This window comes from Chenopodium album, chromosome 26, assembly GCF_948465745.1.
Source record: "Chenopodium album chromosome 26, dcCheAlbu1.1, whole genome shotgun sequence".
In the NCBI taxonomy this organism is placed as follows: domain Eukaryota; kingdom Viridiplantae; phylum Streptophyta; class Magnoliopsida; order Caryophyllales; family Amaranthaceae; genus Chenopodium; species Chenopodium album.
In genome coordinates, this window is record NC_137859.1 from 2,747,462 (window position 1) to 2,770,567 (window position 23,106).

Below are 23,106 nucleotides of genomic sequence, written 5' to 3' on the forward strand. Positions count from 1 at the left end.
AAGGGCTTTTCAATAGTTCTCATGCTTCAATGAAAACCCACCGAATCTAATGCGATGACGTGGCATTTCTCAAAAAAGCTTTTTAATTTTGGATGTATGAGGTGGCCAAATTATTAAAAAAAATAAAAAATAGTTAAAATTAAATTAAATAAATAAACCCCACTTATCTGCATTTTGCCACTTCCATCGGTCCGTTATCACTTGGTCAATCACCTTATTTTTTGGAAATGAAGTGCTTACTTTACTTAATTTCTTTTAAAAATTCCATTTACTTATTATTTAACAATTTCCAACTCTTTTTTGACCTAATATGTTCATACCTAATATACTTAATCAAATAAAGAAACAAAATAAAAAATATTAACAAATATACTTCGTATATCTCAGCGTATATATTAGCTTATATCTCAATACGATCAGGAAAATCAAAGAAGTGCCTGATCAGAGCGGAACCTCAACTTAAGTACTTTTCGAGGTCAATTAACTATGAAAGGTGTAGGCATTAGCAGCAATTAGCAAACAACAATAATAATGTTTGTTAAAAAGGGTTACTAAAAGAAAAAGGGTCAGGTGAGCAGCAGTATTTATTCAGTATTTTGATGAAAAACACATTTTCTCTCTCCTCTAATTTTTCTCTCACCAAAAAAAAAAAAAAGTCCTCTTTCATGATACAAAAACCCTAAACAGGGGTTCTTGTAATAAGAAGAAGAGGGGGGAAAACAAGCTAAGGAAACCCTTTTGTTAAATAGCCGCCGGAATTGATCTCAGTCGTTGAATAACCCCTTCTCCGATTATTTTCTCTCTCTAAATTTTCTCTCTCTTCAATTTTTTTTACTCATTTTGCAGTTTTTCTGGAGGGGTTTTACTCTGTGATTGAAGTATTCAAACATGGCGTATGCTGTTGCTTGATCATCGTCCGATCAATCAGACCCAGATAATCTTTTCTTTTCTATCCCATATTTTGTTTTGTGAAATTATTAATTGGGTAAAGAAAAAGATTGATGCTTGATCATTAATAATCATAATAATAATTGGATTTTGATGAATTTGGGGTTTTAGGGAATTAGGGTTTTGAAAAAAAAACTGGGTGTAGTTGTAAATACTCTATATAAAATTAGGGTGTTTAGGGTTTTTGGAAAGTTTTCAGCTTTGTATGCAATTAGGGTTTCTAGGGTTTGTGGGTTTGGTGTAATTTGTCAACTTTTGGTATTGTGTTATTTAATTTGGGTTTGATAATGTTATCTGAATTGGGAAGGAGACCGATGATTGGTGGGAACAATGATGGATCATTTGGGGATGAATTAGAGAAGGAGATAGGGATGTTGCTCCGCGAACAGAGGCGGCAGCAAGACCCAGCTGATGATCGCGAGCGCGAGCTCAATATTTACCGGAGTGGTTCAGCCCCTCCCACTGTAGAGGGCTCATTGAGTGCGGTAGGAGGGTTATTTGGGAATACTGATGCCTTTTCTGAATTATCCCTAAGTAAGAATGGCAATGGGGTTATGTCTGAGGAGGAGCTTAGGTCTGATCCTGCTTATCTGTCGTATTATTATTCGAATGTCAACTTAAATCCTAGGTTGCCCCCGCCCCTTTTGTCCAAGGAGGATTGGAGGTATGCCCAACGGGCGCAAGGTGGGAACTCGGTGTTGGGTGGAATTGGGGATAAGAGGAAAGTGAATAAGACCGAGAATGGGCCTGGTAGGTCACCCTTTCTGATGCCTCCTGGGTTTGGTTCAAAGAAAGAGGAAAGGGAGGCTGAGCCGGAGAAAGTTCAGGGGTCAGCTGATTGGGGTAAGGATGGACTCCCTGGGCTGCCAGGTATTGGACTTGGAGCTAAACAGAAGAGTCTGGCAGAAATATTTCAGGTAATAGTTTGGTGCAGTTATACTTCTGTGGCACTAACCTATTGTTTGGCCTGTGTTGATTCTTTCTAAGTATTGGTATTGCTTGTTGATGACCTTTCGTAGTTCCATTATTGGTTGGAATAATCTTTGGCATGTTTGTGTGATCATAACGTACACTTTGAGGCATGTTCATTTGTTTAGCACCAGGATTTTGGTCTTGTTTAACTTTCTTGACTGATTATTGCGGTGACTGGCAATTCTTGTGAACCATACCATATTTTTAGGGTGTGTTTACTGGGAGCTGATGATTTCTTGCCTTGTTTGTAAATGGACAAAGTTGTACTGGAGATTGTGCTGCACTTGACCATGTTTGCTTAATCTTGCAATTATTGGGAGTCAAATATCTGTTCTATACAGCTTTTAATTTGTGTTGGAAGATTTAATTGTTCAAAGTGCTGGGCATATAATTGTTTAAGTCGTCGTCTGCTTTTGGAGCCAACTCAATGCTCCATGATTATCCAATGCCCATGAACTTACTAGTTAAGCTATCAATCTTAGCTAGTAAATTTTCCCCTATCTTTCTTTCTCTATGTTCACCTTCTCATATACTGTTTATTATCTTATTTAATTCCTACAGAATGATTTGGGACGTTCTAATCCACCATCAAGGCATCCCTCTCGCCCCGCCAGCCGCAATGCTTTTGATGAAAATGTTGATACACTAGGGTCAGCTGAAGCCGAGCTGGCTCTTTTGCGTCGTGAAGGTTCGAATATTCAGGGGTCTTCTGTTTCCCAGAGTCTTGCTTCACCTGCTTCATATTCCTATGCTGCTGCATTGGGCACACCCTTGTCTAGAAGCACTACACCTGATCCTCAACATATAGCTCGGGCTCCAAGTCCTTGCCCAACCCCGATTGGCGAGGGTCGGGCAGGAGCATCGAAAAAGAGTACTGCCGGTCAAAATGCTTTCAATGGCATGTCATCAGGGATGAGTGACTCTTCTGATCTGGTAGCTGCTTTGTCTGGCATGAATCTTAAGACAAATGGTAATCTTGACAATGGAAATCATTTGCCATCACAGATTGAACAAGACAGTTCCGATAACCATAACTACATGTTTAGTATGCCAGGTGGTCATGAGCATGTTAAGCAACATTCATATATGAAGAAGTCTGAACCTGGTCATCTGCATATGCCTACCGCTACTCACTCTGCGGCTAGAGGTAATATGGGTGGCTCTGATCTCAGGAGCCCCCAGGTTGAGCATCCTAAACCTGGTTATAATACTGGTGTTCCATACTCTAAGGGATCATCTCCATCCTCTTTAAATGGAGGAGGTTTGCCGCCTCATTATACTCAAATGGATGGCGCCGGGTCATCATTTGCAAATTATGGCTTGGGTGGATTTTCCTTGAATTCACCTGTCATGGGAGGCCAAATTGGGAACTACAATCTGCCTCCATTACTGGAAAATGTTGCTGCAGCTTCGGCAATGGGTGTTCATGGGATGGATTCAAGAGTTATGGCTGGTGGTTTGCCTGGACAGAATATGCCAGCTTCTCCAGATTCTGGTCGATTAGGGAATCAAATGTCAGGAAATGCTCTGCAGGCTTCTCTTGCAGATGCTATGTATCTCCAGTATTTAAGATCTGCTGAGTATGCTGCACATGTAGCTGCTTTGAGTGATCAGTCTCCCGATAAGTATTATATCGAGTTACTTCAAAAGGCATACATGGGTTCTGTGATGTCGCCTCAGAAGTCACAATATGGGGCTCCTTTGGGAAACAAAACCGGTGGTTCTAATCATGGTTATTATGGGAATCATGCTTATGGGGTCGGCATGGGTTACCCTGGAAGTCCATTGACAAGTCCAGTTATTCCAAACTCGCCTGCTGGTCCCGGTAGTCCTATCAGGCACAATGATTTTAACATGCGATATCCTTCTACGATGAGAAACATAGGGGGTGGTGCCATGGGACCTTGGCACGTGGATGGTGCCTTTGGATCCTCACTGTTGGAGGAGTTTAAGAGTAATAAGACAAAGTGTTTTGAGCTTTCAGAAATTGCTGGTCATGTTGTTGAATTCAGGTATGTCTGTGTGTGTATGTTGTGCTTTTCTTTTGGGTGCAACTTGCCAGTTAGATTTCTAATTATTGTGTTATGCAAACAGTGCCGATCAGTATGGAAGTCGTTTCATCCAGCAAAAACTTGAAACTGCTTCTACGGAAGAGAAAAATATGGTGTTTGAAGAGATTATTCCTCAAGCGCTTTCTTTAATGACTGATGTGTTTGGGAATTATGTGATTCAGAAGGTGATTTCATTTTTTTAAAAAACCTTTTCCCACTTGTGTAGTATCTCAAAATGAACTCTTCCTTGTTAGGTCCTGATTTGCACAGCTGCATTTGTCTATGATAGAATTGATTTATTACTAATATCTTTTTCCACTCTACTCTATCTTTACTGTACAATATCTGTTGCTATTTGCAGTTCTTTGAGCATGGAATGGATACTCAAAGAAGAGAACTTGCCATCAAGCTTGATGGTCACGTGTTGAACCTTAGCTTGCAAATGTATGGCTGTCGTGTTATCCAGAAGGTATGTTAATTCGCACGTTATCTTAATTGCTTTGGTTTTTGTAATGAGGTGCTTTGGTTTTTGTAAAGAGGTGCTTTGTTTTTCAGATTGGGAGTTATTTTCTGCAGGCTTACTGTTTTGGAGATATGCTGAAGTTCTAAAGTATCATTTCACACATACTATTTTGTTATTCTATTTACAATGATGGTTTTAAAACCTAAAGTGCTGCTACCAAGCTTGTGCTATATTCCTTTCACGTCAATTAGTTTTGAGTGTTATGATAAAGAATTCATATTTGTGTAATCGTTCTTTCTTGTTTCTTCATTTTGGTTTTGTATTACTTGGGTAATGGTAACTTCTGTATTGTAATTGTTTAGCACTTATTATATGTGTCCACTGCCTTGTTCATGGTGTTAATTGGCTTTTAATTGGCTTGTTAACTGAAAGGCTCTGACTTTACAAATGTAATGGAGATGTTTTATTTTACAACAATATTAGTTTCCCAAGAATGACACATTGTTTATAGCCTGCTTTCTTGTTAATTACTGCATTTTGATCTGAAAGCTTATTATTTACTTAACATTCCATTTTTAATATATTCCCTTGTAAAAGTAAAATTGTATTGACAGTTGCTTTACTGTGATCTATTTATTTGATTTCATAAAGTCTATTGAAGACATATTAGATTCGGTGGTTTTCTTAAGACTTGTTTTACCTATTTTGGTTGGCAGGCCATTGAAGTAGTTGATCTGGATCAGAAGATTAAAATGGTTCAAGAACTTGATGGTCATATTATGCGATGTGTGCGTGATCAAAATGGGAACCATGTAATCCAGAAATGCATTGAATGTGTCCCTGAAGACCATATTCAGTTTATAGTTGAATCATTCTTTGATCAAGTTGTTACTCTTTCAACTCATCCTTATGGGTGCCGTGTGATTCAGGTTTCTACCTCGATGCTTAAGTTGCTAAAGTTATTGCACTTTTGTTACTTCGTAAAAAGAAGCACCTAGTTTAATTGGTGTATTTTGTGCTTTTAGAGAGTTCTGGAGCACTGCAAAGACCCACACACTCAGAGCAAAGTTATGGATGAGATTCTGGGTTCAGTTAGCATGTTGGCTCAAGATCAGTATGGAAATTATGTGGTTCAGGTTTGTTATCTTTATCTGGAATTTGGAACATGGGTTTAAAATTACACTGTATTTGACTGTTCGGCATTGGATCTTTATAAATCAAGTTAACAATAGAAGAAAAATCTTTGAATCACATTTATACTATCACAGCTTTTTATACGAGTCTGAAAAGTTGGGAATGCCTGCTTTTATGGCAATCTTCTGATGAAATACAATTCTTAATTTATCTACCCTCGGTCGAATGGTAGAAACTTAGATATTTGGAAAAAAAAAGGCTTTAATCTTAGGAACTTGTACATGAGTATTCACATTAAGGCTTTAATTTCTTTCTGGGGATCACAGGATGTATAGTGACTTTTGTAGGTTCCCTAGGCTGCTATAATATTCACATTTCCTCATATGAACTTGATAGCAACTTTTCCTTTGGCTTTCAATTATATTTATATGTATAACCTGTCTCCAAGCAGAAAAAATCATTCCCAAATTATTCAGTTCAGTCGATATAGGAAGTCGATTCTCCATAGCTTTTCTATAGAAGTGTTTCAGATCACTAGTGCAGAGGATGTGGAAAGGGGAGGGATGGTGGAGGAGAAAAAAGGGATAGGTGGTGTTGTGTTGTCTGCTTGGTTTGTGTTCTTGGTGTCTTCCTAGTTATGTTTCTTATCATGTTTGCTTATCCATTCATTTTCATACTTTGATGCTAGAAGGTTTTAGTATCTGATGATTTGTTGGATGCATAGTCACCTTTTATGAATGTTTTTCACTTCTGTTGAGCAGCATGTGCTGGAGCATGGGAAGCCACATGAAAGGACAGCTATAATCAAGGAGTTAGCTGGTAACATTGTGCAGATGAGCCAGCAAAAGTTTGCATCCAATGTTGTCGAAAAATGTCTGAGTTTTGGCAATGCTGAAGAACGAGAGATTCTGGTAAATGAGATGCTTGGAACAACTGATGAAAATGAGCCTCTCCAGGTAAATGAGATGCTTGAAATCAGCTTGAATCACGTTTTAAGCCTTCTTTCAATTTCTTTAAGCACTAACTTTATGATTTCTAGGATTTTCCATTATCTTTTTCTTTTATGATTGAAAAAATAAATATTTGTAGTGAAACTTTATAACTTTCACTCCAATGATGCCTAAAAATTTATTGATCACGCTCTTTCTTATTTTGTTCAGGCAATGATGAAAGACCAATTCGCTAATTATGTTGTTCAGAAGGTGTTGGAAACCTGCAGTGATCAGAAGAGGGAGCATATCCTATCACGAATTAAGGTTCATTTGAATGCATTGAAGAAATACACATATGGGAAGCATATTGTTGCACGTGTAGAAAAACTTGTTGCTGCAGGAGGTACACTCCATGATCTTCTTTTTCATATCCGTTGTTCTGTACAGAGTTTTTTGCATATTCTGCTGAATTTGCTGTACTTTTATGGGGTTGACAACTTTGGAAAGTGCAATTAGTTCGCTGATGTTGTCATTTCCATTTCTGTCACATGTCTCTTTAGAGTTGTGATCAATTAGATTTGTCAAGTGTTTTGACAAGTATAGCTGTGTTTAGATGGCAAAATTTGCACATGCTGATGTTTGTTTGTTTTTTTTTTTTTTTTTTTCTAAATATATTTTTTTTATCTGATTTTCTGTGCTAATGTTGCAAATATCTTTCCTATGCAGAAAGGAGAATTGCCGGGCAGTCTCCACAGCCTGTGTAGGTGGGATAGTGAACCAGTGTTTGTACAGCTGACTGAAGCTACTGTGCTTCATTTTTTTCAGTCTTCTCTTTTTTCTTTCGCTTAAGATTTAGTTATTGCTCCGCCACTCCTTCGAAGGCTTGGTTAGGGAGCCCAGGAATAAAGGTTGTTGCTTTTGTACTTGGGAAATTGTACATTTTGTAGTTTTAAGGCTATACATAGAATCGAGCAAGCTGCACTGCAGATGTGATATATGCTTTTGCTCCTGCAGAGATAAAAGTGAGCATACAGGGGTGTAAAAAAAATCATTGAATGGTGAAGGGTAGGTTTTTTTCTAGTGATCTTGACTGTACAAATGTGGCCATGTCGAGAGCTGTTGATGTTCTAGGAAGCTCAGAAATTTTCCTTGTATGGTATCGATGTTCTTTCTATTTCCCAGAAGAAGAAAAAAAGAAAGTACAATCTTGTTCAGCTAATTCTTCTCGTCTTACTCCTCTAACCCTATTTTTCGTGTTCAGTAATCTTTATTACATTGACATTTTCCATATATTTTGAGATTGAAAGAGTATCTACTGAATTAGTGTCAATCTCATTTGTTTGAGACTAGAGCAAGGAAATTGCCCTTCATATTTTTAGTTTTGACCACCAACCTAAAATGAAACTGAACATCTTCCATGATTAGCAATTCCAGCAGTTGCTTGTTCATAATACATAGTAATTTTTAGTGGCTCGTAAGCTCTTTGTCAAATGGAAGAAAGTCTATATTTATATGGTGTTTTATTCACATTAATACTTGATTTTTATTCATCTGAACTTTTTATTGTTTAACAGTCATTTGACAAAGGGGAAATTAATTAATTACTTTTGGAAAAAAAAAAAGAAGATGATTTCCTGAGTAGCTCTGTCACAAGCAACTTCTAGGAAATCCTTTAACCCAACAATATTATTGTGTCAAGTAGAATCATGACATACCAACCATCAATTTGCAAGAACTCGAGAATGTGATTAATTTGTATTGATTCAATCATCCACTAATTTAATACAATTAGCCAAAAATGAAGCAAAATGAAACAAAATATTTTAACTAATCATCTTCAAAATCATCATCAATCTTCTTCTGACCAAAACCTCTAGGACCAGCTCTAGCTTTCACTTTACCCTTCTTCCCAACTCTCTTACTCTTTCTAGCTTCCTCTTCTTTCTCAAACTTCTCTCTTTCTCTTTTTGTCAGAAATTCTGTCACTGCAATATATATTACCTGCTCCCAAAATCATTAAAATCAAAATTTGGCTTTGAATTGAATTAAGTAGTAAATTAGACAAGAAATGAAGAAGTTACTTACCCCAATAGTGAGGATTGAGAGGGCAACAAAAGCAATGAACAAAAGAATTGAAATAATAATGGAAACACCATCATCCCCAGAAGTTGTAGCAGAGACTATTTCCTGGGTTGTTTCTGATGGAATTACTGCTGCATCTTCAGCAGAAACAGCAGCTAATGCTTTTAAATTTCTGGGTTTTTGAGTAAAATTGAAGGGTTTATGTTTGGATAAGGTGAGAGATAAATTGAGTGGTTGGGATTTGTTGTTGAAGATGAAAGTAGAAACAATGTTGTTTTTGTGATTATTTTGATGTTCTTGTCGATGAATTGGTGCTGAGAAAGGGAAGAGAGATGATGCTGAAGGTGTTGTAGCCATGATTCATTTGGTAGTTTTTTGGCTCATCAATTAAAGCATTTTTTTTTTTTTTTTTTGAGGAAAAGTGTTTTATGAAATTAAGATCACCTCATTTTTTTTTGTCTAAATTATTTTGAAATTTGATTTTTGAACATAGGCTTGGATTTGGGCTTACATACATTTTATGACCATTTGCCATATTGATATAGTATCCTTTAAATTGGGCCTTGAGTTTGTACATGTACATTGTTAGTAAACATGACAAAACTTCAGGATTTAAACAGTCTGGTCCATGACTATCTGGGTAGCTGGAAACCCTTCTGTGTTGCCGGCCAACCAAGACACGCCAAGGCCAAGGCAAAGGCATCTTAAGATATGATAATGGGGGTGGGACAAGATATGAATTAGATGGTTCCGTAAAATAAGTAGGTGTCTGGAGTTTATTTTAAATCCTTCCCTCCGAAAGAATTTGATGTCTAACCTTGTTAACTTTGAAAATGTTCTCCAAAGGCTAAATTTGAAGGCAATGATACACAATTTTACTTTTTTTCTCAGATTTAAAGACCCAAGTTTATAGTTAGAGGCAAAGTGAATACTATAGAGAAATTGTTATATACATCCGAGTGTACGGTACACTCAAGAGTATTTGTTTGTTCATTTGATGATAAAGTGAGCAATAATCATCAAAATGAGCAAAAAATACTCTTGAGTGTATCGTACACTCGGGTGTATAAAACAATTTCTACTTTCAACCACCACACATATGGCCTCAAAAAATTCAAAATTAAAGTGAATGTGAAGCATGTCTTCAAAGTTCATAATATATATGTCAAGATGTGTATTGTATTATTGTAGGTATTATGTGTTGGTCAAATGGTAACAGACTAATTGTGTAACACAAAAAAAAATACGTACTCTGTAGAACTAAGGGTTTGTTCACTTCAACTTAATTTCAGTTCAGTTCAGCTCCAATCAGTTCATTACAGCTCAGCTCCTAATTTCTTTCTCTCATAAAATATTTATTTCAGTTCACTGCAGCTTTAATCAGTTCAGTTCAGCTCCAATCAGCTCAATTCAGCTCAGTTCAGTAAACGTGAACAAACTATAAATGACAAAGGCTTTAGGCTTAATCACTCACACGTGCGAAAACCTCAACACTCCACATGAAAAATCGACTGTTAACGTCACTCTTTATTTAAGATCAAATTTGCGGCCTTCCTTTGCTGAATTACGAAGCACTCTCCATCACCGTTAGATTCATTTATTAATTTTCTCTCTCCTCATCCAACGGTCAATATTATCTCACCCTCCACTTTGACAGCTGTACACAAAAGCTCTCTCTCCTAATTGGTCTGTCTTTTAGCAAAAGTCACGCCATTATGGCGGTGTTGCTCCACTTAGCATGAATTCCCTATAATACCCTTTTCAATTAAATTCCAGCAAAGCTTAAAAAGTGCACCCAATTTCCACGCTGTCACTGCCTGATTCGCTAGTCGGTAAGTGATTTTAACCTTTTTTTTTTTTTTTTTTTTTTTTTTTTTTTGAGGAATTTACTTTTTGTCGTTATGGATAATCACATGTCACCTTCAATCAAACCCAAAAACATCATTTTAAAATACTCCAATGTTGTTATAATTTTACAAATTTCAATAGTTTTTATTAATTTTTTATGATGAAAAAAAAAAAAAAAAATCTAAGCAGAATTTGAATGCTTAAATATTGACATGAAGAGAAAGTAGATTAATATGAGTACTACACTACTACATACTAGGTGACTATGTGAATAAAAAATACATAGATTAAAAATAATACGAGTATCAAATATAAGTATCAAGTTATCAACTACTCTGTAATTGCAGCTATAACTCTATTGTGGAAATTGGGTATAAAGAAGTTTGCTAGAATAGTTACCTAACTTATTATTAACTACTAATTAGTTCACAAAATTACTTAACTAGTTTCTAATAATGGTTTTTATAATGAAAAAACAAATATATTGTTGATCTACAAGCCTGGTAAATTTTTTTTAATAAGTTTTTTTTAGAGAAAATTAGAGAAACTTAAATATCTTGTAATTGTATCCTTAATGTAATTGTAGCCTTTTTTGATTTACGGAGAATTTAATTAGTCTCTCTTTATAGGTTTCCTTAAAAAAAAAAAAAAAAAGTGCAATAATTTATTTTTTTAATATCAAATGGTGAAATATAATTTCCAACTCTTACTATTTTTCCATCATTTTTTAAAAAAAAAAAATTTAGTTATAGATATTTCCATTTTTCCATGAAAATGGATTGTGAGATTTTAAGGGTAAAGCGAACCAAAAATATCTTAGCTAAACCGTCCACATAGGCACCACCCGATTATTGAGTAGCGTAGATATTTATTTATTTCGTGCACTTTTTGCCCCTCTTCTCTTTCCTTTCTCACTTCTCTATTTCCCCTTTCATCCAAACACCCCTTTACTTTCTCTCTCTAAATATTATTAAATAATAAAATTATTCAATCATCCTTTTTTCCTTTTTTTTTTTATTTTTTATTTTTACCATGGGAGAAGTTAACGGCGACTACGACGGCAGACTGTACATCGCCGGCGAAGAAGAAGACGACGACGACGAACAAGTTCACGAGTGGGAATTAGGTTTACCTAACTTTGCCGACATAGCGCCGTTAACTCAAGGCTTAATTCCAATCGAACTTTTATCGGCGTTCAACATCAAGCCGGAACCCTACCGGACCTCCGGCGAAGTCACCCAAGCTTCCGAGGACACTCTCTCCATCCTCTGCGGCGCCAATTACAAGGATTTCTGCGAGGAAAACGACGACGAGTCAGGGACGAAGAAGCAACGGCGGACTGATTCGCCGGAAGATGCTGATTCCGCGGCGGCGGAGGTCGCGGCTGATGCGGCGATGTCCGGCGGCGGCGGAGGTGGTGGAGAGAAGGCGGTGAAGAGGTCGAGGTTGGTGTGGACGCCGCAATTGCATAAGAGATTTGTTGATGTGGTTGGACATTTAGGGATTAAGAATGCGGTGCCGAAGACGATTATGCAGTTGATGAATGTAGAGGGTTTGACTAGAGAGAATGTTGCGAGTCATTTACAGAAATATCGGCTTTATTTGAAGAGGATGAGAGGTGATTCGTTTGATGGCGGGTCGAATTCATCTTCGGAAAATGGAAATGGGAATTCGGGTTCGGTTCCGGTGATGCCGATGATGGGAATGGGAATGGGAATGACAGGAATGGGGCATTTTAATGGGTTTGAGCAGAATCAGAATAATCATAATTATAGTCATAATCAAAATCAGAATCATAATAATAGTAATAATCATTATAATTATAATCAGTTTAGTAATGGTGGGAATGGAATGATGATGCAGTCAGGGAATAAGTATGGTTCTATGGTTTCTTATCATCAACCTCCAACTGTTGGTCCTGGTAATAACTGAAGATGGAGCTCATCTTAGATCTTCTCTGTTTTATTTTTATGACAAAGGTATAATCTTTTTTTCTGATTTCATTATTTTTCAGCTTCTGGTGATTTTGATTTTGTTTTTGTGTGAAAGTTTTGATTTGTTAGATTATTGACTTGAATTGTGAAATTTGATTGTTTGATCTGTTCTGATTCTTGGGTAGTTGGTTTTTTGTGCTAGATTGTTGTGTAGAATTGAAATCTTAAACTTGATCAGCTTAGTAGGATGTGTTAAATTTAGAAACTAAAAGGGTCTACCTTTGAAAGTTCTAGTTGTCCTGCTTTCATTATTTGATTTGATTGTCAGTTTTCCATGTATTTGGATGGAGAGTTTCAGAAATGGTTGGGCTGTTAATCTAATATTCTGATGTATGTTATCTCGATCTTTCGGAATTTATTGTCAGTAATATAGTGCAAGTCAGTCTAAAATAGTACAGTAATGAAATCTAACACTTTCACAACTAAATATTGGAAATAGGTGGTATCTATCTGTTTTGGTTTGGTATTCCTTTATGTAGTAATGTTATACTTGTTGCACATGGTGGCTTTTAATCTTTTATAGTGATCAAGAAACTGATGTGATGTTGAATTGAGGACGGGTATTATGGTACTTTGCTTTACCTTACTTCAGTACCTTTGGTCTTGTGTGTTTTGTATCGAAATGTCGCATGTAGTAGAAATCATTTGTGTTGCTGTTATGAGCAAGAGTTGATCTGAAAGCATATATCATGCAGTATGATTGTCCATCTTATTCTTGCTGCTGAATAGGTTATTTTCCTTTTGCTGACAAGAGGGACACAGCCCTAAAACAAACAGGTTTTGATAAGATTATGCTCTGTATCTTATAGATTGAATGACTGAACATTCCACCATTGGGAAGGCACTCTAGAAAACAGAAATGCTTCACATAAGTGACATGAAAGAAATTCAAGGGAATCGAATGCCTCCAATGTATGGACGACTCGTGTTCAAGTCTGAAGAAGTTAGTACTCTTGTCTAATGTATATCATTCCGTTGTCACCGTGTCTAGAAGAAAGATTCTGTCATGGTTCATGTAGGTTATATATATATATATCACAGTCTCAAGGATATGATCTAACGTGTTTTTGGGATTGATGTACAATTGATTTTAGAATAACATTGTATCTTTCTTTTCAGTTGTGAAGCTGAAGCGACACAAGAAAGATGAACATATTATTTAATAACAAATCTAACTGATCTGTTGTCTTTGATAATCAAGCAACACCATCTCAAGAATATGTTTCTAATGTATTTTTGAGATCGAAGTACATTTGGTTTAAGCATATATAACGCTGTATCTTCTTTTTCAGTTATCAAGCTGAAGCAACACAAGAAAGATGAACAACAGATTAGCTAACAACTATGCTGTTTTTTGCCTGTTCGGCATACAAGTGCATTGAGTATTTCTCTCTCATTTTCTTTTTCTCCCTTTACAGACATATTCTTCTTCTTCTCCCTCTTTGCTTTTACCCCTTTCAGAGAAGGTAGGGGTGCCACGGGTAGTGCGGGGGCTGGGGTTGAGCATCATCATCACAAATGTCTTTTTGTTCTGTACAGAAGTTGAGGGCCTATCTTAGGGTTAAGATTATGGGAGTTATTTGGGTAGCTTGCCTAATCTATAACTATGTTATGCTTATAGGGGGCATGTTTGGGTTATTTGGAGTTGTGAGATGCAATATTTTCATATCATATTTACTAATATGGGAGTTTATTCTTTCTTAGGATAGCAGATAGCTGAGAGTCAATGCTTCCAGTTCATGTTCTCTGAAGATGTAGATTTGATTCAAATGGGTATGTTAGAGGGTGGGTGGTGGCAGGAGGGGTGGTGCTTTACCAATTCAGGGTAGTATGAAAGTGGAACTAGAGGTACGATCATGAGTTAGAGGTTCGTTTGCGACAAAATATCAACAGAGGTATCAATCGGGCGAATATGATGCACTTTGCTTTAGAAGTTTAGATTGAGTAGAACCTGGAAAGTAAGAAGTGTGATATATGTTTCTTGGACTAAAATCACTGAAAATCTAAAGGTGGAGGCCGAGGGTGACACTTATCTATTGTGGTTTGAACATGGGATTCTTATAAGCTTAAGCTTAACTCTTTAGGATTTTCTAAGGCCCTGCTTTTCAGAAAAAATGCAAGTGGTATTTTTAGATAACCCTCAAGTGGTTGGTGGTCCATTTTTCTGAGCTTCAAGTGTTTGATTGATTAAATCTTTATGAGCTGTATTGGTGGCTAAAACACCCCTACCCCTTGCAAAAATAAGAAAGTACACACACAGAGATCTTGTGTAAATTAACCCGGAAAAACAAGTTTGTAAAAATTAAATTCAGATAATTTAAATTCAGGTTTAATAAGCGATAAGTTCATTTTACACCTACGAAAAGGGTATTCAGTTTAATGTATGTTAATTTCTGTTTCTATTTGTTTTATGATATCATAACAATCAAACTGTTTATACAATAATGTCTTACCTTAGCTGTCATTGCAATTTTTTAATACAATAGTGAAGTTGTATACATTTAAGTGATGTAAAGCTTTGTCTCTGCTCCTTTTGCACATATAGAGCTTTTGTGCTATGGTTGATAGTTGATTGTGTGGTTAATACAACAGTGTAGTTGTATACATTTAAGTGAGGTACAAAATATGGTGTATGAGAGGTTTACCAACTCTTGTAAATAACAGAAGAGTGAAAAGTCAAAAAGGTCATAAAGTACTTTTTACTGTATTCTTGAGCAATCACAGTGAAAGGATTGTAACTATCAAGCTCAATTTATCTATGTTGATTATTTTATTATTCGAGTTATTAATATACTCCTTGGAAAAGATTTGGTTAATATGAAGTGTTACCAACTTACCAATCCTCGTGTAAAAAGATTAAGATCATGAAAGTTTAAATGCATTAGTAACGAATTACAGATTCACAACAAGGTTAGAAGGGTTGTTAAGTGTCATGTGTCAAAGTCAACGAGGTTATTTTCTTACGACATGCCATTTGCATAAAAAATAAGTTAGGGGTCATTAAAAACTCATGAAAACATGACCTTGTCAAGAACCTAAAACACCATTTTCATTTGCCAACACCCCAACAGATCGATCTGGAGGGGACCACAATATCTTCTTGTTGCAACTTGCTGTAATTTAAAATCTTATCCATAATAAAATATGATTCCTTGAATAATAATGCTTATTTAAATAAAGTGATTAAGCAAGAACGACCAAACTTCCCAATAACAAATTTAATGGCAAATTGCGGTTTTGAGATGATGTAAGAGTTCTAACTCCAAAGTAGAAAGATTTAATTAATAAAAATGAAACTAACCCAAAAATGACACAATTCCAAAAAAAAAAGTGCTGCTTTTTTTTTTTTTTTTTTTTTTAAACCAAAAAAAAAAAAAAAAAAAAAAAAAAAAAAAGTGCTGCTTTTTGTTAGGAAATTTGCACAAAAATAAAGTACTTGCTCATCAGAGTCATTACCCTACTAACTTAAATTATTTTCTTAGTGGATAAAGTGACCTTTTGAGTTGTCAAAGGTGACATTCTAGATAATGAATTAATGATGATGTAAAAATACACTTAAGTTGAATGTATGCATAATCCAAACAACAGAAATTGTTTCCATTTAGGTACAGTATATGAATGTCTTGTTCACCCCCTCTAAGGCCAGGGAAGCTGTTGTGTATCAGGCAGCCTCTATCCAGCTGCACCCGGGAAAACTTTTCGATTTCTTCTTCTTCATCAGTTTCTTTAGTCTTGCGGCGTTTACCCAACTTCCTGATCCGGCATACAAATTTGACAATAAACTTGTCCCAGAACCCTTGGGTTCGAGTTCTGACAGATGTTTTGCTGCTACTTCTGCTAGCTCTATGTTACCATGCTGTCTACAGGCTCCTAATAATGCTCCCCATACGAACAAATCAGGTTGAATAGGCATTGCATTGATTAAATCATAAGCCTCGGTTAATTTCCCTGCTCTACCAAGAAGATCTACCATACATGCATAATGCTCAAGTCTCGGCTTAATGTTATAATCCTCTTGCATTGATTCATAGAGGGTTCTTCCGAGGTCTATCATCCCACCATGACTACAGGCTGTTAACACTGCAGTGAATGTCAAGTGACTGAGCTTCCCTGCATCCTCAATTTCCATCCTCTTGAAAAGTTCTATTGCTTCATTACAATAACCGTGGTTAGCATATCCAAAGATCATCGAGTTCCATGTGGGGGTATTCCTTCTAGTCATGTTATGAAACAAAGTTGATGCCTGAGATATACATCCACATTTAGCATACATGTCTATAAGCGCACTCTGCACATATATATCCTGCTCTAGCCCAACCCCCAAAGCAAAACCATGAATCTCCTTCCCCCATGACACATTTGCTACATTAGCACAAGCAGATAACAGAGTGCTGACAGTATTTGTATTCGGAAAACATTCAGAATCCATCATTTTTCGGAATGTGACAAAGGCTTCGTCATTTTTAAAATTCTTCACTAACCCTGATATGATAGAAGTCCAAGACACCACATCCGGCTCAATCTTGTTATCACGCATTACTTGGAAAAGCTCATCTACCATTAAACTATCCCCTGCTTCCGAAAATCCTGCAATTAAAGTATTCCATGTGACCACATTAGGCCTCAATTTCATCACTTGCACATTCTCTACAAAACTTAAAGCCTCTTTTACCAATCTAGCATGAACATACCCTGCAACCATAGCATTCATAGCAACCAAATCCTTCTCAATCATGTTATCGAAAACCTTCCTAGCTTTATCAACAAATCCACATTTCGAGTACATATCTATAAGAGCACTACCAACAAACACATCATCATCAAACGAACTCCTCAAACTGAACCCGTGTATCTCCTCTCCGGTCCGTGTTTCTAACAGATGTCCACAAGCTTTAAGAGCACTAGGAAGCACAAAATTGTTAGGCTTTACACCTTCTGCAACCATCTCACATAAAAAATCCAATGCTTGCTCGTAAAAGCCACATTTGGCATACGCCCCAATAAGGGCTATCCATCGTCGATAATTACTCTTAGGCATTTCATCGAACACTTGGTGTGCAATACCCAATTCCCGACATTCGACATACATTGTGATGAGCTTGGAAGCAATATGACTTAAATTAGCTAATCCATTGATGATCAAATGAGCATGTAACACTTGACCCGACACCAAAGATCGATTTAGAGTGTAATTTTCGATGCATTTGATGTAAGAATCTGAGGATGTTTGAAATGAACGGTTTATGAAGTGGGTTCGGTTGTAGGATGTCAGGAAAATGGTTAGTCTGAAAATCGGAAACATTTGACTGAATTAACTGATTTTCACAAACTACGAGTAACAATCAGATTACATTATTGTACTATTGTTGGTACGGACTACGGAGTAGTACTACATTTTTTTTATCCAGACTACTTGTCTGGATCCAGCAGAACTGCAGAAATATCAAATCTAGCTCGAGCTATCAATTCGGGTATTCAAGTCGAGTTTGGGTCTAGTCAAATTAGGTATCGGGTTAAATCAGGATCAGGTTGTGTCGAGTCAATCTAGCTTCGGATCAGGTTTAGGTTCAGCTCGTGTCAATTTCAATTCAAGTTATACGTGTTCGTTTACCTTTTCGGATATAGGTCAGGTTCAATTCGAGTTAAAATCAGATCGGATTCAATTTCAGGTTCAAGATTGTGTTGAGTCGGGTTTGGATGGGTTAACAAGATGGTACATTCGGGTTCGGGTTAGTGTTGAGTCAGGTTCTAGTTCAAGTTCAATTCTAATAAATATCGATGTGGCCAAGTTGAACTATATAATTACGCTTTCTATAATTTGATCAAGCATCATCAAGATTTTATTAAACCTATATACGAGTAATAGAGAACAAAAGTTATATAAGCTGCACAAAAGATTTTATTAAATCGGATTGAAGGTTTACAAAATTATACCAGTATATAAGCTGAATAAAAGGTATATAAAATTTAATCAAATCTTCCTTAACTCGGGTTCATGTTTTAATTGAGTCGGGTACTAGTTCAGATTCGGATTGTTTTTGGGTCGGATTAAATTGGTTGACGGTTACTATCAAGTCGTGGCAGGTTCAGGTCCAGGTCATAAAGTATTGGATCAAATGGTTTTCGGATAAGATCATGTCAGGTTCAAGTCAGGTTACAAGTCACTAGTTTCACCCAATTTTTCGAGTACAGGCTGGGTTTAGATCTTTGTCTGATAAGGTCAGGTTCTCGAGTCGGGTCAGTTTTTGACAGCTCTAGCTATAATCCACACTTTTTGAGAAAATTTTGAGGTTTCGAGGCCCGGTGGCAAAAAGTGTTGAGACCCTAGGGAACATATCTCGGGGTCATATAATGCCGTTTGAATCCATATATGATCATTATATGTTTTTATAAACGTACGCGTGGTAGGCATGAGTTTTCGAAATCAATGCAAGTTGTGAACGAGTAAAATGACTGTTTAAGGGCATATTGGATGGTTCCACCGATTCAATTGGATACCCGGAGGGTATTAGGGACCATGTTAAACATACCGACAATTTTTATTTGTGGGTGAAAAAAGGTTAAAAAATTACAAAATTGAAGGCTACAATCCAAGTTTTTTGAAGAAATTTTGGGGTTTTGGGCCCTGTAGCGAAAAGCCTTGAGACCTTAAGAGAACATCTCGGGGTCATATAATGTCGTTTAAAACCATATATGATCATTATATGTTGTCATAAACGTCCTTGGTAGGCTTGAGATTACGAAATCAGTGCAAGTTGCAAACGGTTAAAATAACTATATCATGACATATTAGATGATTCCATCGACAAAATTGGACTCCCGGAGAGTAGTAGGGGCCATGGTAAACATCTCGGAAACTTTTATTTTCGAGCGAAAAAATGTAAAAAAAATTACAAAATCGAAGGCTATAATCCAGGTTTTTTGAGGAAATTTTGAGATTTCAGAGCCGGTGGCGAAAAACCTTGAAACCCTAGGGGATATATCTCAGTGTCATATAATGTCGTTTGAAACCATATATGATCATTATATGTTGACATAAACTTCTGTGGTAGGCTTGAGTTTACGAAATCACTACAAGTTGTGAACGGGTAAAATGACTGTTTAAGGGCATGACCGTATTATGGACCATGGTAAACATCTCGGCAATTTTTATTTCCGGGCGAAAAAAGGTCAAAAATTACAAAATTGAAGGCTATAATCCATGCTTTTTGAGGAAATTTTGAGGTTTCGGAGCACGGTGGCGAAAAACCTTGAAACCCTAAGGTATGCATATCTAGGTCATATAATGTCGTTTGCAACCATATATATATGATCATTATATGTTGTCACAAACGTCCATGGTAGGCTTGAGTTTACGAAATCACTGCAAGTTGTGAACTAGTAAAATGATCGTTTAAGGATAAATTGGATGGTTCCAGCGACCCAATTGTACTCTTGGAGGGTATTGGGGGTCATGGTAAACATCTCGCCAATTTTTATTTCCGGGCGAAAAAGGTCAAAAAATTACAAAATTGAAGGCTATAATCCACGCTTCTTTAGGAAATTTTGAGGTTTCGGGGCACGGTGGCGAAAAGCCTTGAAACCCCTAAGGGATACATCTATGGGTCATATAATGCCGTTTGTAACCATATATGATCATTATATGTTGTCATAAACGTCCATGGTAGGCTTGAGTTTACGAAATCACTAAAAGTTGTGAACGGGTAAAATGATCGTTTAAGGGTATATTGGATGGTTCCAGCGACCTAATTGTACTCTTAGAGGGTATTAGGGACCATGGTAAACATCTCGGCAATTTTTATTTTTGGGCGAAGAAAGGTAAAAAAAATTACAAAATTGAAGGCTATAATCCACGCTTTTTGAGGAAATTTTGAGGTTTCGGGGCACGGTGGCGAAAAGCCTTGAAACCCTAAGGTATACATCCGTGGGTCATATAATGCCGTTTGCAACCATATATGATCATTATATGTTATCATAAACGTCCATGGTAGGCTTGAGTTTACGAAATCACTGCAAGTTGTGAACGGGTAAAATGATAATTTAAGGGTATATTGGATGGTTCCAGCGACCCAATTGTACTATTGGAGGGTATTAGGGGTCATGGTAAACATCTCGCCAATTTTAATTTTCGAGCGAAAAAATGTCAAAAAATTACAAAATTGAAGGCTATAATCCACGTTTTTTGAGGAAATTTTGAGGTTTCGGGGCACGGTGGCGAATGCCTTGAAACCCCTAAGGGATACATCTCTGGGTCATATAATGCCGTTTGTAACCATATATGATCATTATATGTTGTCATAAACGTCCATGGTAGACTTGAGTTTACGAAATTACTGTAAGTTGTGAACGGGTAAAATCATCGTTTAAGGGTATATTGGATGGTTCCAGCGACCCAATTGTACTCCTAGAGGGTATTAGGGACCATGGTAAACATATCGGCAATTTTTATTTTCGGGCAAAAAATTTCAAAAAATTACAAAATTGAAGGCAATAATCAACACTTTTTGAGGAAATTTTGAGTTTCGGAGCATGGTGGCGAAAATCCTTGAACCCCTAAGGGATACATCTCTGGGTCATATAATGTGTTTGTAACCCTATATGATCATTATATGTTGTCATAAACGTCCATGGTAGGCTTGAGTTTACGAAATCACTACAAGTTGTGAAAGGGTAAAATGATCGTTTAAGGGTATATTGGATGGTTCCAGCGACCCAATTGTACTCTTGGAGGGTATTAGAGGACATAGTAAACATCTCGACAGTTTTTATTTCCGGGCAAAAATAGGTCAAAAAATTACAAAATTGAAGGCTATACCCACGCTTTTGAAGAAATTTTGAGAATTTAGGGCACGGTGGCGAAAAGCCTTGAAACCCTAAGGGATACATCTCTGGGTCATTTAATGCCGTTTGTAACCCTATATGATCATTATATGTTGTCATAAATGTCCATGGTAGGCTTGAGTTTACGAATTCACTACAAGTTGTGAACGGGTAAAATGATCGTTTAAGGGTATATTGGATGGTTCCAGCGATCCAATTGTACTCTTGGAGGGTATTAGGGACCATGGTAAACATCTCGTGGGCGAAAAAAGGTCAAAAAATTACAAAATTAAAGGATATAATCCACGCTTTTTGAGGAAATTTTGAGGTTTCGGGGCATGATTGTGAAAAATCTTGAAACCCTAAGGTATACATCTCTGGGTCATATAATGTCGTTTGTAACCATATATGATCATTATATGTTGTCATAAACGTCCATGGTAGGCTTGAGTTTACGAAATCACTGCAAGTTGTGAATGGGTAAAATGATCGTTTAAGGATATATTGGATGGTTCCAGCGATCCAATTGTACTCTCGGAGGGTATCAGGGACCATGGTAAACATCTCGGCAATTTTTATTTTTGGGCGAAAAAAGTTCAAAAAATTACAAAATTGAAGGCTATAATCCACGCTTTTTGAGGAAAGTTTGAGGTTTCGGGGCATGGTGGCGAAAAACCTTGAAACCCTAAGGTACACATCTCTGGGTCATATAATGCCGTTTGTAAGCATATATGATCATCATATGTTGTCATAAACGTGCATGGTAGGCTTGAGTTTACGAAATCACTACAAGTTGTGAACGGGTAAAATGATTGTTTAAGGGTATATTGGATGGTTCCAGCGACCCAATTGTACTCTTTAAGGGTATTAGGGACCATGGTAAACATCTCGGCAATTTTAATTTCCGGGCGAAAAAAGGTCAAAAAATTACAAAATTGAAGGCAATAATCAACGTTTTTTGAGGAAATTTTGGGGTTTCGGGGCACGGTGGCGTAAAGCCTTGAAACCCTAAGGGATACATCTCTGGGTCATATAATGTCGTTTGTAACCATATATGATCATTATATGTTGTCATAAACTTTTATGGTAGGCTTGAATTTACCAAATCACTACAAGTTGTGAACTGGTAAAATGATCGTTTAAGGGTACATTGGATGGTTCCAGCGACCCAATTGTACTCTTAGAGGGTATTAGGGATCATGGTAAACATCTCGGCAATTTTAATTTCCGGGCGAAAAAATGTCAAAAAATTACAAAATTGAAGGCTATAATCCACGCTTTTTGAGGAAATTTTGAGGTTTCGAGGCATGGTGGCGAAAAGCCTTGAAACCTTAAGGGATACATCTCTGGGTCATATAATGCCGTTTGTAACCATATATGATCATTATATGTTGTCATTAACGTCCATGGTAGGCTTGAGTTTACGAAATCACTGCAAGTTGTGAATGGGTAAAATGATCGTTTAATGGTATATTGGATGGTTCCAGCGACCCAATAGTACTCTTGGAGGGTATTAGGGACCATGGTAAACATATCGGCAATTATTTCCGGGCAAAAAAGTTCAAAAAATTACAAAATTGAAGGCATAATCCACGCTTTAAGGAAATTTTGAGGTTTTGGGGGCCGGTGGCGAAATTTAATTGGGTCGAGTACTAGTTCGGGTACAGATCGTTGTTTGGTTGGATTAAATCGGTTGACGGTTACTCTCAGGTTGGGAGCAGGTTCTGGTTCATGTCAAAAAGTATTGGATCAAATCGGTTGTCCGTTAACATATGGTCAGGTTCAGGTCGGGTTAAAGGTCACTAGTTTCACCCCATTGTCCGTGTACAAGTTGGGTTCAGATTATTGCCGGTTCAGGTCGA

At 36.8% G+C, this 23,106-nt stretch overlaps 4 protein-coding genes across 6 annotated transcripts; 2 read left to right on the forward strand and 2 right to left on the reverse strand.

The window, feature by feature from the left end:
• Positions 1-598: 598 nt before the first annotated feature.
• LOC145617511 (pumilio homolog 1-like) lies at positions 599-7,582 on the forward strand. The gene is made up of 9 exons (XM_081672220.1): positions 599-1,865; positions 2,482-3,932; positions 4,015-4,156; positions 4,333-4,440; positions 5,151-5,363; positions 5,460-5,570; positions 6,330-6,524; positions 6,729-6,903; positions 7,227-7,582. Exons 1-9 carry the CDS (start codon positions 1,236-1,238, stop codon positions 7,262-7,264), a joined length of 3,063 nt encoding a protein of 1,020 aa, XP_081528346.1. The 5' UTR covers positions 599-1,235; the 3' UTR covers positions 7,265-7,582.
• A 643-nt stretch (positions 7,583-8,225) lies between these two features.
• LOC145618141 (uncharacterized) lies at positions 8,226-9,056 on the reverse strand. Its single transcript, XM_081672932.1, has 2 exons — positions 8,586-9,056; positions 8,226-8,501 (listed from the first exon to the last, which is right to left on the reverse strand). Exons 1-2 carry the CDS (start codon positions 8,937-8,939, stop codon positions 8,328-8,330), a joined length of 528 nt encoding a protein of 175 aa, XP_081529058.1. The 5' UTR covers positions 8,940-9,056; the 3' UTR covers positions 8,226-8,327.
• A 2,265-nt stretch (positions 9,057-11,321) lies between these two features.
• LOC145617962 (transcription factor PCL1-like) lies at positions 11,322-15,062 on the forward strand. 3 transcript variants are annotated; one of them, XR_014107824.1, is made up of 3 exons: positions 11,323-12,409; positions 13,234-13,367; positions 13,717-15,062. XR_014107824.1 is itself a non-coding variant. In XM_081672734.1 (2 exons), exon 1 carries the CDS (start codon positions 11,463-11,465, stop codon positions 12,360-12,362), a length of 900 nt encoding a protein of 299 aa, XP_081528860.1. In that variant the 5' UTR covers positions 11,322-11,462; the 3' UTR covers positions 12,363-12,409; positions 13,154-13,571. The 3 variants fall into 3 exon arrangements, 2 of the variants coding, with proteins under 2 accessions (XP_081528860.1, XP_081528859.1); XM_081672734.1 differs by lacking the exon at positions 13,717-15,062 and having other exon boundaries at positions 11,322-12,409; positions 13,154-13,571; XM_081672733.1 differs by lacking the exon at positions 13,717-15,062 and having other exon boundaries at positions 13,234-13,571.
• Positions 15,063-15,940: 878 nt separating this feature from the next.
• On the reverse strand, positions 15,941-17,820 carry LOC145618305 (pentatricopeptide repeat-containing protein At5g59600-like). The gene has a single exon (XM_081673081.1). The coding sequence runs from the start codon at positions 17,724-17,726 to the stop codon at positions 16,086-16,088; it is 1,641 nt and encodes a 546-aa protein (XP_081529207.1). The 5' UTR covers positions 17,727-17,820; the 3' UTR covers positions 15,941-16,085.
• Between the last annotated feature and the right edge of the window lie 5,286 nt (positions 17,821-23,106).